General features: G+C 40.4%; 1 protein-coding gene across 4 annotated transcripts in view; it reads left to right on the plus strand.

Moving 5' to 3' along the window:
• The window catches only part of NCOA7 (nuclear receptor coactivator 7), a 77,777-nt gene that overhangs the window by 14,232 nt on the left and 47,731 nt on the right, over positions 1-15,814 (plus strand). For 3 of the 4 annotated variants that reach the window (XM_062489971.1, XM_062489973.1, XM_062489972.1), the window contains exon 2: positions 4,255-4,386. In XM_062489971.1, the coding sequence (XP_062345955.1) occupies positions 4,337-4,386 (50 nt within the window). In that variant the 5' untranslated portion in view covers positions 4,255-4,336. Of the gene's footprint in view, positions 1-4,254; positions 4,387-13,128; positions 13,154-15,814 lie in introns of those variants that run through there. The other variant, XM_062489974.1, reaches the window with a different exon arrangement.

Genomic DNA, 15,814 nt, shown 5'->3' on the forward strand with positions numbered 1-15,814 from the left:
AGGATTTGTAGTGGGCACAGATGGCCAGAGAAAAGCTATCAAGTCCAAGCAATGTTCTAAAAATAATCAGAGGCTTCATTGGCTTCTGCATTGCTGTTGGATATACTGTTGTTCATGTGCACGGTTTTGGAAAGTAATGCCCACAACTGAAGGAGTGCTTGTTGATGCTTTAGAGCCAGCAGACAGGATTTCTGGGTCCTTACCCCTGAGCACAGCAGGCAGGACTACTTCTTGTTTTGTGAAAATGTGAACTACTTAAACTGCAAGTAACAAGGTACATTATTCTTCATGAATGAGAAGGGAAGGAAAAGGGAAAAAAAAGAATTTTGAAAAATTGGTAAATGTATTAAAGTCTTTAAAGGGTGCTCTTTTCACACACTAATTTATTTTTAATCTTCTGTTCCCTTTGTTTATCCTTGCACTTAGAGAATCTGCTGCTGCTACTTTGCTACTTTGAATGTACCAGTGCAGGAGGCTGTTGTCCTGCAGTGCCATGTTGCAGGGAGGACAGCAGGACTTGGAAGCAGGCTCTGGAGGTCTTGAGAGTGTGGTGACAGTTGAAGTGGTGTAGGTATCCATGGTCAGGAGTTCAGTCTGTTCATGTGATTATAACATTTTTAATTTTTTTTCTTTTTATTTTTTTTTCATGGCCTTGCCGGAGCATTCCTATCCTAATCACAAATTTTCAGTAACATCCCCAGAACTCCCTGACACCAAGACTAGATAGACAAAGCAAGTATACAGAAATGAGTACATGTACATTAAAATATCCAGAGCAGTAGGACTGAAATAAGAAAGAATGCTATAAGTTTATGTGGTTTTATGTAATTATCAGGGGCTGACACTGGCTAAATTTAGAGAGTGGCAAATTTTTAACAGGCTCCTTATTGAAATGCATTGTTTGGTTTGCCTTGAAAATACCTAATAAAAGAATCAGCATTGCTGTAGACACGTAAGCTTTTCACAGTCTACTTCTGTTTCAGTGTGTAGGAAAGGTTAAACTGAGCCTGAAATTTATATAAAATCAGCTTTGTCATCATTTGAGTTTGGCTTGAACTCATGATATATGAGTAAGTTGTCTGTTTCTCAGCATATGAATATCCCCCAAATATGTACATTTTTAATAGTCTGCTGATTCAGTATTCATCTGTACCAGAAAGGAGCTGCCAGGAAACCAAGATTAATTTTAATCATATAGCCTTAATAGCATTTTAAGCAGGTGATAAGGAACCAATACCTTGGGGTTTGTTTTTTTTTCCCTTGTAAAGTATCAAAGGACAAATAGGGGAGAAGTGTGGAGTAGGTTTGCCTTTTTTGATGTACCTTTAAATTGTCAGTGACATCCTATAAAGTAAATGTGGCTATTGTGTTGTTACTGCTTAAAAAATGGAAATTGAAAAGAACCTCTCAGAAATATTAAATACTGTTTTTCTGTAGCAATTACTGCAGGCTGTGATATGTTCCTTCCACCTGTAAGGTTTTCTATTTTTTTTCCTTTAAGGCAACTAGTAGAAAATTCCCAACAATGCAAGTAAACTCAGAACTTAAGAAATTAGCATTCCTCATCAGTTTGCTATTTCTAGCACTATCTTTTCAAAATAGAATTTTCAGGCTTTAATATGTTTTTCTAGAACAACATGTTATTTCTTCTAAGAAGGTAAGCTAAGTAAGTTTTAGAGTGAGATCTAACATTAAATTATGCTATTATGAAAACTTACTTTAATTGGTGACTGGATATTATATTACTGAATATTTTTATTAGTGAAAGAAAAAAAAAAGCCTGAATGCCTTTGCTGTGTCTGGTCTGTGGACAGCATTCCAACTTTCTGAGTGCCCATCTGTTGTGAATATAATTATTTACTTTTTTAAAATAATTTTTAATTTTTTTAGGGCTTTTTAAATTCTTGATTTATTCCTCCTCTCCATGTGAAAGGACATGGAGTGACATTTATTTGAAGTGTAAAGAGCAGGCTCCGTACCCATGTTGGCATTGCTGACTTTGTTTAGCACTGATGAAAGCAAACTGCATCCCTCACACTTGGGGAGCTGAACAGTGCCTTTCTGGTTTGGTGGTCACACCTCCTGCAGCATCTGTGGTTAGGTCCAGGCTTAACCTCCTCTCTCCTGTTCTATGTCCCTTTCTGCTGAAGCAGGGGGTGGCTGCTCTGGCACTGGGCCTGACAGGGCTGTGGGCAGGCAGGAGTGTCTCCTCCTGGCTCCCTGAGTAGTAGTGCTCTCTTGAAGCTGGGCAGATACTTCCCTGGCTGGGGATGTTAGATCATACCACTGACTTTTGCATGGGATTAGGCAGTGAGGACAGATCTGTCTTGCCTCTGTTCATCCCAGCTGATCTTGTTTCAGGGAGGTGAGGGGACTCTTCCCTCTGCTCATTTCCATGGGTCCTGCTGACCTTGTGATCGTGGATTTAATACTGTACTGATGCTTTGGGGTTGTTTGGTAGTTCTTGGTGTGTGAGACTCAGCTCTGGCCTGTCAGTGCCCTCGTGCCACATCACATTGTAGTGAAGGCAAAGCAGGTGAAGGGGAAAAAGTGGTTCCTCTTTTTTTGAACTGTTTTTGTAATTCACTGTAGTGGTTGTAGTTGTACACTTTGAAAGACTTACTGTAACTCTAAAGGTAGTGCTAATGAAGCCACCCATTCTGATCCTCTGAAGTTCTAAGAAACTGCCCCAACAGGGAAGATAGAGATGCATCATAATTCTCAGGAAGTATGTGGTATCTTCATACAAACTGAACATCTGAGCAGGCCAGTTGGTTCTGATGCTGCTGTTATGCTTCTGTCATGTAGATTTCTGTGTCTATCTGAAGACTGCATCATGTGTTACCTTGCAGAGGTAAAATAGTATTCTCTTCATAAAGCTGAAGATGTCAGATATTTGCCTTTTAAAGAGTACCCATTACTGTAAGACTACCTGACATTGTAGAAACGAGAGCAACTTGATTCTCTCTGATGCACTGGATGTATTCAAAACTAATGAGTTAGAAAAATTTCATTTAGAAGCAATGGGCTTCATATGCTGTGGACTAATCATTCATCAATAAGGAGAGAAAATTGTGTCCAGTATTTCTAGCAGAGTCTAGCATGATTTGTTCTTGGGATTTTCAAGTAGATTAGTCTGTCTTTGCTGCATCATCTCTTTTGTTGACATCTGGCAGTTTGTAGCTTGTGATCTTTTAATGCAGGGGAAAATAATGGAAACTGATTAGATCCCAGAGGATTTTTTTCTTCTTCTGCTATGAATCATAATTTATCTGGCTTCCTTTTCTTTGTTATACACCCATTAGACTAAAATGTTTACTAGTAACTTCTGATTTGAGTTTATTCTGAAATGCTTGTAAAAATGCTATAGTTAACTTATTTTGTGCATGTGCTTAGGCCATCAGGGTAGGTTAAATGTATGTTTAGGAGAGGAAAATGATGAAACATCTTGGCAGGGATCTTGGACAGCAGTTTATGTGGCATGTTGTTAATTACAGTAATTATAAAGCAGTTCAGAAATTCTCAGCTCCTGTGTTCCAAGTGCCTTGGTATAGCATTCTGCCAAGTGGTGGTGATATTCATGTCAAAAAACAGTGTTACTGGTCTCCCTTCCCCCCACCCACTTCTCAGATAGCCTAGATAACCTTCCAGAGTTCTATGTATTTCAAGGTGATTACATTCCATCTGGAGAGCCACAGGTCCATCTTGTTTCTCCCTGTATGTTTGTCTGAACTCGTATATTGGTCACAACATTCAGACCTTGTACGGAATGTAGATCACTCTTTTTTTCCTTTATATTATTTTAAAGCTTTCAGATCCCTCACAATCTTACAGTATTTTTAGTAATTTAAAATTTACATTCAAAGTGAGCATTGTGTATCTTACTGGTTTTTCTGTTTGTACTATATATTTCCAAAGCTTCTCTTGATCTGCCTGTCTAGGAAACGCATGAGACCTGGAAGATGTTTCAGTATAAATTTGAAAGTAGTTTAATCTTTCTAGGGTTTTAAAATTTGATGCTGCTCTTTGGGTTACCTGCTTTGCAAAATGTCTCTTCCACTGCTGAGAAGCTGGCCTGGGTGTATTTATTGGTTTGTCTCATTGTATACTAAATGAATACTGCCTGGAAAACACTGGTTAAAGTTTTACTTCGCTTTGTCACTGGGTCAGTTGTATTTCCACAACCTGTTGGGTTTTGTAGGTGTTGTTGGCATGTTGATTTAGGAACTTCCTGTTTTTAACTGTTATATACAGGAGACTCTGCCTGGATATGAGGTACTGACGGGAAAAAGAGCATCACGCTTGGCTGCTCACCTTACCCACTTCACTGTAAATAATGGAGACCAAGGAAGAGAAGAAGGAGCGGCGACAAGGCTATTTTGCTCGGTAAGCTTACAGGGTTGATTTCGATGTCGATTAAAATAAAGAACTCCTTACTCTGTCTTTTTAACAAGGTTTTATGATTTTTCAAGGATTTCATCAAAAAATGAAACCCATGTTGCGGTATGTATACAGAAAGTGCTTTCCTTGCTGTATCCCTGATGTTTAGGTGGTGGTTTCTTTCTTTTGAGTAGTAGAGGAAACTTGAATTATAATTCTAATTTGTAATATTAAACTATTCTGGGGTATTCAGTTGCAAATTGCACTGCATTTGAGCATCTGGCATCAAGTTCCTGGACAGAGTTGATGAAAACAATCATATGTGAAACATATGTATGTCTAAACCTGAAGTTTATTTGTTTTCAAATAAGGCACAGATTAAGTAGTATTATCTCCTAGGGTAAGGCTAGCTAAGAAACTGTAAGCTGGCTAAACCATATTATCTTTGTAAATAAAAGCAATGTTTTTTTAATAATTTATCATTTGGAATTCATGATTGGTGATTTTTAAGAAGTAAGTGATGTTGCTTTCCTAATAACTTGTCCCTCTTAAATCTCTAATTATCTCTGAGCTCTGATGTAGAAGAAGAACCAAAGCTCACTTACTCTTGGGATGGGATAGGAAATAGGTTAAAAAGACCCCTTTGCCTCAAGGATGTTTTTTGTTCTGTTGAAGAGGAGAAATGTATCTCCTCTCCATGCAGTACTAAATAACTGTAGCCTTAGTGCATTACAGACGTCTAGAGACATGCCTGTCACAACATTTAGAAGTAGTGTGGGGAAAAGTTGCTGCTTCTTTATTGCTATTCAGGTTCTATGTAATGGTAGCTAAAGAGTGGAGGAAGTTTCGGTCATGTGCTAATGTCTGGCGACGTGCTTTCCATTTGGAGAAATGCAGTTATGTTGATGTTGGCAGAATGTTGCAGTTTGGGATTCTGAGAAGGGGAAATGGATAATGGCATGTAAAACAGAGGAGGCATTATGAAGGATAAAGCAGAAGTAGCTCAAGGGATAACTAAGGAACTCAGTAACAAGTAAGTAGCTAAGGAACAAGTAATTTTGTGTTAAAGAAGACTCAGGCTTTGAGACGGATGTCTGAGTAAGATGCTTTAGTATTGAGAATGTTTTGTGTTCTTTCTAAGTGCTGTCTGCTAAACAAGTGGAAAGCCTTAAGAGGCTTTCAGGCAAGTCCTTGACAATTGTATTTAATCTGCTTTCCTCTGTCATCTTGTGAATGTTCTCTTTTTAAAAGTCACAGGGGCAGTATGTCTTATATGGGTGTAGGACATTGAGCGAGGTTCAAAAAGATGCAAAATCAATTTGTAGTATTAGCTCTTAGCTGCTGTGTAACTTCGGGGAGGTTACCTGTCACCTTCCCTCCCAGCTTGCATCTTTTTTCTTTATATAGGTTGCAGGGCCTTAAGTCCCCACGCTAAGCAAACTTGTGGATGACTTTTACAAGCATGTCCGTGCAGACCCTCAGGTCATGTGTTAATAGAAGCTGAAGCCTGTCAGTAGGTGTCATGCCCAGCTTTCCTTCCTGCACATCATCTGTATGTGCAAGAAGGGAAAGAAGCAGAGCTCAATTTATATTTAGCATCTTAAGTATAGCACACTTCCTGTAGTAAACAGGTGCCACAGGGTCTTGCAGATGAACAGTTTAAATGTCATATGAATACCTGAAAATAATAGTCAGATTATACTGCCTTGAATACAAAGACAGTTCCAACAGTGTCTGTGTTTCATTCTTTTTTAAACTGTTTAAAGTTTTGACTTGATGTCAAAGGCCAGACTTGACACCAAAGTTAGCAGATTAGGTGCCTCATATTGGGATGCAGATAATTTAACCAGGTACATGCTTCGGTGTTGCTATCAATTTGGGTTGTTTTGTACCTTAGAATATGTGGAAACTTTTTCTGTCCTGAAATTTAAGCACTGAAGTTTGGTTAAGTTCTGGCTCTCACAGTTTTGGTTGCTGCTTCAAACACACTGCTTTTCCTGCCAGCTTGGGCTCACATTTCTTAAGCTAGGAGCAACCGTAGCTGGTTCCCAATCACATGTGCCTCTGTACTTCCATTACTGTTTTTTTCCCTTTATGTCTTATTACTGTTATGTCTTCTTAGTCTAAGATAAATTTAGATTTTGTAAATACTATTCTATGTGTGGTAAACATTCTCATGAAGCAAAGACTCTTTGCCTCACCTTTACTTTAATCTTGTTGTTTCTACCTTCTGGCAGATGGCTCATGGGAGAAGACTCCTCTGTTTACTAAGGAAGAGAACAGGAGATTAGACTTTTTGCCAGTGGGAGGAAAATCTGTGCTTCTTGTCAGAAGGGTGGGGAAAGGACTCCACTCAAGGCTGAGAAGGATCCCTTTTACTTATATCCCGGTTTTAAAGTGGAAAATGTTTATATTCAATACTGGTGGAATAAAATACTTAATATAGTCCATGTAATGGTTTAAGGTTTGCTAATTGTAATATATTTACCTTTTGCTGTGAAATAGGATTAGGAGTAAAAGTAAAGCAGGCCTAAAACTTAAAAAGGGAATAAAGAAAAAAAACCTTATTAACAATAAAAAGAATAATAATAATAAATTCAGAACAGATTTTCAGACCAGTTCCTCTTTTCTCCTTTGTTACAGCTTAACAACAGCTTAACACTTCAGTAAATTCTTTACTTAAATAATCTTTTTCAGTTCACTTTAGGGAGAGGAGTTTCTTTTTGTTTAGCTATAAGGATCTTTTACCAAGAGAGGAAATCGCCAGTTCTCTCTTGACTCCACTTTTTCATGATTAACAGCTGTCTGGGATCTGCTATAATGAATTTCCTCTCACTTTAGTCTTTTCAGAACTGAGTTGTGGACCATGTTAAAAAGTCATGGGGTATTACTTTTAAGGATGAGCTACTTAAAGGCAAAAGTTCTCTTCAACTCACTTCTCTCTGTTCATACTTTATTCCTAGGAACAGAGATTCCCCCTCTTTTCCTCGAGGCAAAGGATTTTTCAAACACTTTACACCTTGCTCCATCCCCCATGTCTTTCTTTTTTTTTCATGGTTTAAAGGATTTTTTTCGTGAGGTACAGTCCACTCCTATAACTTACAAAAAGATATTTCAGCCAACCTTCATGGCGTCTCCTCATTTTCCTTCCATTTAGAGACTTAGCTTTTACTTCATTGACTTTGGTGTATTCTTTCTGTTCTTTTCCCTCTCACCCAAGGAAAGATGAAAGTCTGTAAGTCTTATTTGAGCACTGGGGAAAAAAAATTAAAATCTCACACAGAAGTTGCAGGAGTTGGGCCAGGAGCCATGCTGGAGCTATGTTAGGATCTCAGGGTGCCCAGGCCGCCCTGGAGGGGCAGGACGAGAACCGCAGAGTCCATGCAGAGGAGAAATGGGTGCCAAGGCCGTGTGTCCATGGCTTTCCCCCGGCGCTGCCCGCCCCCAGCTCCAGCCGCAGCCCGGGGGTTCTCCCTCTGCCCTGCCCAGCACACAAAGCCCTGGGGGCTCTCCCGAACCGGGCCCGGCTGCCTCCCCCCAGCCCGTGAGGGCGGCCGGGCGGGCTCGGCCACCCCAGGGCTGCTCCGAGCCGGGGCAGGGCAGGGCAGGGCCCCCCGAGCCACGGACACACCGGGAAAAGGGCGAGGATCCCAGCAATGGGCTCGGCTTCTCTTGGCCACTGGGGCCCCTGGTTAAAGACGGGGCCCAGCAGCCTCCGGAGCCGCTCCAGCCTGGGCCGCATTGGAAGTGGGCCCGGGCCAGGCCGGCGTTACCTTGTGAAAAGCCGGAAACACAAGACGGCTTTTCCCGGGGTTTACTTGTTTCAAATGTGATTCACGGAGTGAACCGACTTTTCCAATTGGTTTCTCAGGCTGTCAACAACTAAACCAGCCGTCAATTGGTTCCATCAATTCACAGAGGAAGTTCTCACGGAGAAAAACTTCCTAGTGTGCCCCCCCCCCCCCCCCCCCCCCCCCAGGTAAAACCGGGACAGTCCACTAAGTACCCATAAATTAAAATACACAGATTTTAATAGAAAATCTCCTTAATGTGAGGGGAAAGGTTATTGTTATTATACTAACAAGGTCAAAAGCATTAACTGAAAAATGGGAAATTATGCTTTATCTCTTAAGCTTCTGCTAACAGAAACCCAAGTTCTCTGTTGGCAGAGCCAGGGAACATGTTAACATGAGCAGTGGGACAAACAGTTCCCTTGCTGCCCTGCCAGCATCCCAAAGTGTCCGACTTCCCATCAGAACGTGGCTTTTGGCCTTCAGGGTGGTGTCATCTTGGTGCCTCCTGGGCAGCTTTTGGTAGGGGTGTTGCTCAGTGTCTCAGTGTTTATGCTTGCAATTTTTGTAGGGGTTAGTTTGAGGATCCCAAAATATGTGCTAAAAAAACCAGCTCCTGAATTGCAAGATCAAGATGAACATGAAATTGTCTGCATCTCTGTCGCCCAAATTTAGCATTGTTTACACAATTCTCCTTTAAAATTTTAAAATTGCTCTGTAGAAGAGGTCCACTCAGCCATCATATTTTTCCCACTACAGATAGTTATGGTCCTAGTGCTTCAGCTTTCCCAGGTCTTTCCCCCTTCCTGTGGCAAGTGAAGCTGAAATGAAACTTCCCCATCCATTTTTGCTTCTCACCAAATGCAGTTTTACCCACTGTCTTTTGTGGTAAAGGGCTTATTTTTTGCCTTGGTTGTCAGGAAAGGAAAAAAAAAGTGATTTCTTTTTTTTTTTTCCCCCAAACAAAATAGACATGTCTTCAAAACTTTTTGAAGAGTGATTTATATTCCTTGTGTAGTTAAAATGTTACGGCTCGTAGGAGTTTAACAGGCAAGAAGTGAAAGTATAAGAGTAACATGAGCATAAATTTCTCTTATGCACTAGGTCCTTATTTAACTGTTACTCCTACTTAAAGACTATTCCATGTAGTTAAGTTTTCTTGCCTTATTTTCCCAACCATGTTTTTAGGCTTTTCTGTTGTCTTCTGTTTCACTGGCTCACAAATGGACCAATATCTGTGCTGGTATTCAGCAAGTCCAAAAATAGATGGCACAGTGTGATGGATGTACAGTGCCACATCTGTGTATATTGACTCCACTGTGACATTTGGGGCTTTTTATTGTGATTATGTGCCCATGAACCCAGATACAATTTCCTATTTCCCTCTGCCTGTGCACCTTCCCTCTCAGAACGTAGGGCCTCTCTGTTTCCCCTTGTCCATTGTGTAGGCTTGAATTCAGGGGTACTTCACCTCAAAAAATGAGTAATCATGAAAATTTATCTGAATTCAGAAAGAAACTACCAAAATGAGGGCTGTGTATCATATGGAAGGAATTGCTTTGGATATAAATTGGTAGTCTGGAAGTCTGAATGTACAGCTTGAACGTGGAATTGGTTTGCATGTGCTGTTGTGTGCTACTGGATATACTTTGCATGTGCTATTATGTGATACTGGATATCTTTGAACAAGCACTTAAAGAATATGAGAAAGCATAAGGGAAGAGTTAGAATAGTTTTTTGAAAGAATGAGAAAAAGGGCTCTTTCGGGTTCGTTTTCTGGGTCTCAGCATTCCTCACAGCAAGTTACTGAGCATTTTCCATGCTTTGTACAATCCTATGTCAAGTAGCTGTCTCCTACTGTCTTAGGGAAAAGTATGCTTTATTTGAAAAAAATGCTGCTTTTCAACAAGTTGGCTAAAATATTTACATTAATTGTATTAATCATTTTGTCTTCAACTGGTGGTGACCTTAGTCTGAACAACCTATTTTCAGTTTCTTTTTGGCCACCGCTGAGAGGTGGATTTCTGATGCCAAAAATGAAACTCTTGTATTAGGGAAAATATTCTCACTGGGATTTGGGTGCTTTTCTGTTTATTGAATTTACATTGGTCTTGCTACCATCATTCTGTTGAAAAAACTGCATAAATGTCTAGGATATTCTCCAAAGGCCATCCCAGTAGGCAGAGACTCCCTTTAGCTCCAGGTTCTTAATACTTTTTCAGAACCTGAAGCCAGTTGTATAACTTGATGCTCACCTCCTGTTTCCTTATGATGTCGATATCGAAGGGAAATAAAGGAATTCACAGCATGTTGTAAGTTCATTTAGGTTCTTGGCTTATATACCTACATTTGCATCGATACAGATGAAGGTTTATACATTGAAGATTTAAATTTGCATTTAAAGAAGATAAATATGTGTACTGCAGTTGTTGTTTACTTGTTGCCAGCTCCAATTTACAGCTTTTTTTCCTTCTAATTATTTTAATACTTAAATAAAACCATACAACAAATGGTGTGCAGCTTTTCAGTCACATGGTTGGTTGTGACCTAAACTTAGCTTTCCTTTTAATTATTCACAATAATTCCAATTATTGATACATGGCTACTGAGCTGTAAACAGCTAGAGTCTGGAAAGCTTAACTGGCGAAGGCCTTATCTGTACTTGTCATGTTGTTATGGTTTTTCCCCAATCCTTGCTCTTGGCAGCTGTTGGAGGCAGGATGTTGGCTTGCACGGACCCTTGTTCTGACATGCTGTGGTCATTCCCTTGGTCAGTCTTTTGCATATTGCAAGCTATCAGATTTGTAAGCACCTCATTTGGACTTTCCCTGTCTTCTGTTTTATTCCCACATTCAGTAATTGTGCACTTCATAGTTTTTATTCCTGTGGCTATTAAGACACAGTAAGATGACAAAATAAAAACACAGTGCGCACAGAGGGATTGTGTGGAAAAAGGGCATCAGTGGTGGCTAGGACAGAGGAAAACCTAGATAAGAAATATATGCACAAAGATACTTCCTTGAGGGCATCTCATATTTGTGAGACCTTTCCATGAGGTTTTCTGTTAGGTGTGGTTCTTGCTGGCCAGACTCATTATATCCATGAAGTAACAGACTTCAAGTGTTGGGTGCTCCTCAGCTCACTATTCCTCCAGCAGTTGACTCCTTTCAATTGTTCTAATTCTGCTAAGCCAACATGTTGGTGTTTATTCAGGTTTCCTGTAGCACCCATATTTTTTTTTTTCTTTTAGGAGGAAAAGTTTTCCACACATTGTTTTTAAAACAAGCCATCATGGAGGTTTATCTTGGGTGTGAAGAATAGTCAAGCCAAGATCCCAGAGATGCTTAAATATTTTTTAAATGGCTCTAGGAAATAATGCATCATTTCAGTTCATCTGTACAACGAGAATATCTTAACTCTGCTTCCAGATGTATAAGCATTACCTCATAATCCTGTTACTGAAACTGAATAACAGTATTGAATTTTATTCACATTGTTTCAGGTAATATCGTGTATGCCTGAGGCATTCTGTTTTGTAAGAAAAGGATGAATATATCACTACTTCAGATGTATGGGGAGCAATGGTTATTATTTCCTCTGTTATTTTGTGTGCGTGTGCAGGATAGTTGATTTGCTATGGTGGATAGCTAAAAAAAACCCATAAAATATTTTCTGAAACATACTGTGTTATGATTTACCTTCCAGGTATTTATGCTTGAGGGGTTTCAGTTTTTTTACAGACTTTCTGTGTTCTGCGCTGTAGGTCAGTATTTTAGCTGCCCTTTGCAACTGTCATAGTGCAAGACATTGAAAAATGTCTAGAATTTCACAGACAGCATCACTTGGACCTGTTAGGTGGAGCTTTGGGAGGTTGATCAGGTAATTCAGATGCTTGAGAGAGGCTATTTGTTGCTTACAAACTTTTTTGTATGGTATACATGCGCACACACATATATGTGTATATATATATATATATATATATATATAGTTTTTATCATAGATGTAAATCTGGAGAATGAGAGTTGGGAGGGAAACTGAACCTGCTTTTTCTGAAGTGTTGCCTGGGAAGAGTTGAACAGCTGTTTATCTTGGGAACTCTTTCGTCATCTCACACTGGAGTTGCTTTCTGGATTCTGAGGTTTCTGTGTTAGCAGTCTTGTCATTCTGTGGTGCAGGATAGAATTCAGCAAAAGAGCATGAATCACCATTTTCTGTCTAAATCACAGAATTATTCCCAATGCAAGTGCTTCCTCTGGGAAATATAGTGGTTTCTGCAGTCTTGGTTCTTTCCAGTGCTTTCATCCTCAAGAGTAGTGGAGTCATTTAGGATTGAAGATGATTTTTGTTACTGGTAACAGAATTAGTGAAAGTATTTAATGGGGCCCTGAGACTTTCCTCAGGCTTCTTTAAAACATTCCAGTACCAGAAGTGCTGTTTATCTTACACAAAGCTTGTGTAAGACAGGAAACATGGTTAACCTCCTCACCCATTCACTTCCCTCTGCATGTGAAATGAGACTTGGGTAACAGCATGGCCTCTGTATGAAGAGGCCTTTTTTTAGGACAGAGAAGAAAGGTGGAGTTTTATAATGTTCTTGATTTTTTGAGAGCTGTATTGCAGACTGGCAGAGAAAAGAATTTAGTTAATCTTCAAATGTACTGTGTTACAGCAGTTATTTCACATTTTTTCACCTTGCAAGATTCTTGTAAGGTTGGATTGTTAGACAGAACCATGCAATGACCTTAAATTTTCTTTTCCCAAATGGACCTTTGGGTGTCTCTTATCAGCCTTTAAAAATAAACTTATTTGGCCTTCTTTATAGAACATAGTTACATGATGGGCCTTTTGATGTAGACATCTGTGCAGTTTTGATAAGAGTTGCTATTAACATAGTTGCAATGTAATTTGTCTTCCTCTACTTCCCGTCCCCTCTGCTTACAGCTGGGAATGCCGGGAACTCAGGGGTGTACTGGACATTCCTGGTGGGCCATGCCATTTACCTTTTTGCTCCTGGAGGGATTTAAAGACGTCTTAAAAAGGATAAAATTTGTAGGCTTCACAGGGTGGCTTTCTGGATAGGTGAGATACAGACTTCTTACTGTATCTGATATAATTGCATTTTTAGATTGCACTGTTTCTGTAGTGTCTGCAGATATGGTCTTTCCTTTCAGAATCCCAGGCATGTGTTCTCTTCTGTTCTTAGGTGCTTTATGTATCTACTGCATAAAATTCTGCTTAATCCCAGTGAACTGTTTTAAGATTAAGTCTATCTTAAACACTGGTGGAAATGTAGCATAATACTTGGCAGAAGTGTGGTTGCATGGTCGATTTTAAAGGGTTGTTGTGTAAGATGGTACTGAAAGGAGAAGGTCACACTCAGCCTTCTGGTTCTGCCATGTCTGTTATGGATGACAGAGCTGTCATCACTGAGCTGCTCCAGCATGAAGGTGCCTTCTAGAAGCAGTCACCTAAAGAGATGGTACTGACTTTTTGGTCGTGCTGTTAATCATCTTCCGCTCATGCTCTGAGAAACAGCAAGTGTCTTACCTGCTTTTGGCAGCAGTCCTGGTCAGCTCTCCTGTGCTTTGTACCACGGTACACGTGCAGTATTTTGAGAAGGAGAACAGTCAGCATTGTGAGCTATATTAGAGTTTCCTGGATTGAAGAAAACACAGGTTAATAAGAAGCTAGACATGCAGCCTCAGTGAAGGTGTTTCTGGCTCACAGATAAAATTGCCTGCCTTTGTATCTGCTGTCATTCCAGGCTTTTGCTGCCTGTATGGTTTTGGCATGTGCCATGCCACATCTTATAGTCTATTTCTGGTAAGGGTGCTTCATGTTTAAGGGGAAAGGTATGAATGATACCTGCAGGAATATGCTTTTGGAAAGGGTTGTTTTCCTCCTGTGTCTGAGGGATTGGAAATCACTATATAGCTAAGGGAATTCTGTTGGTAAGAGAGGAAATACTGTGGAATCCTGTATGGGTACACTGGATACCTGTCTGCTTACACTGTATCTGAACTACTTATTTTCATGTTCTGCAGTTTTTGCTGCATGCCTGTAAGCACTGGGCTCCCCACTGTTGCCTCCCCAAGGAAATAAAGGTTTTTGCCTCTGCTCTGGGGCTTTGAACAGTGTAAGAGTCTGCATGGATATTCCTGGTGGCCTTAGGTTCCCCATGGTAAATTCTCATGCCCTCAGTGTTAATCCAGCTTCCAGACTGTGTTTGGAAGGGATTTCTTCCACCCCACCCTATGCCTGCCAATCTGATTATGTGGAGGTGAGCTGTAAGTGTAGGCTTTTGGTGGTTTTTTTTCTGTCCTACTCTGTAGTCTGAGCAAAGAGTGTTTACTAGGATCATCTGATATTTGAAGATGTGTGTTAGCTATGCTTTAAGTCTCTCATGCTGCGCCACTGAGATCTGTGGGATTCCTCCTGTTGATTCATGTGAGAGAAAATCCCAAGGAAAGCAGCAGGAATGGTTAAGAATTTGGGGAGGAGGGAGATAATTGTCCTTATGCTGGAAAACATTTGTAATGTAAATGAGCCATAAATCAGCTCTCTGGGTGTCTTATTATACTAAGTATTTTCCTGTGAGACAGCAGTTTCTAGCACAGAGAACTTGTCTTGTATAAGACTTAATATACTCTAGTAACTTCAGGCTTTTGCTACTATATTTCTGGACTGGGTATTTTTTATTTCAGTAGGTGTAAGCTTAACAGCTAGCCAATCACTGGTAATCTTAGTTTAACTTATATTATGGTTTTGGCTATTATAACAGTGCATTTCTCTAATGGATTTTTACTTTTAGTAATGCTTTTATAAATAAATGGCTTGTAGGTGTTAATCACATGTTTCAGTCAGACAGTCTTTAAAAGTCAAATCTCCTCAAGCAGATGATTTATCTCTATGCTCACTATCTGTTAGTGAACTAAATGTCAAAAAGATGATGCTGCTTTTTCCACCTGGACCACAGCAGGTGCTGCATGTAGCAGTTCTGCTTACCTGAGGCTAAGAAGGAATTTTTTGTTGTTATGGAGATGTTCTGTGCTATAAATACTGCCAAAACTTTTATTTTTCCTTCTTTTTTTGTTTTCTTGGCCATCCAAAACTACAGCATATGACCCTGGATGAATCCATGGACGGATGCATTTGAGCAATTTTATACATGTGAGGAACCACACTGTTACATGTTACAGAACAGTGAAAGCTGCTTGTAGGTTCTGAGCTGCCCAGGCACGAGTGGTGGGAGCAGGTCCAAAGCACTGTGGCTGCAGGGAGAGGTGCCAGAGCACCAGAGGGGAGGAGAGGGGAGGCCAGCAACTCCCTACCCACCTGCCACAGCAGGGGTAGGACCCAGTATGCCAAGAAGCTTTTCTTCCCAGACCAGAAGGGAATGGACTAGTGGGCATAATGGCAGGCAGCAGGATAGAATGTCACAAAGCACCTCCCTTATCTGGCTTGAGCTGTCTGGATTTGGTAGGAGGTCATTGTCCTTGAAAATACCAGGAGGCTGAAGATAGCTCCTGACCTGTTTGTCCCCACCAGCCTCCTGCTCTGCATCTGCAGAGCACTCAGCCTGCTGGGTGTGCCTGCAGCCTGGGTGCTGCTGCAAGGAGCGAGGCTGCTTGCTGTTAAGCAGA

The sequence above is a fragment of the Cinclus cinclus genome, chromosome 3, assembly GCF_963662255.1.
Source record: "Cinclus cinclus chromosome 3, bCinCin1.1, whole genome shotgun sequence".
NCBI classification, from domain to species: Eukaryota; Metazoa; Chordata; class Aves; order Passeriformes; family Cinclidae; genus Cinclus; species Cinclus cinclus.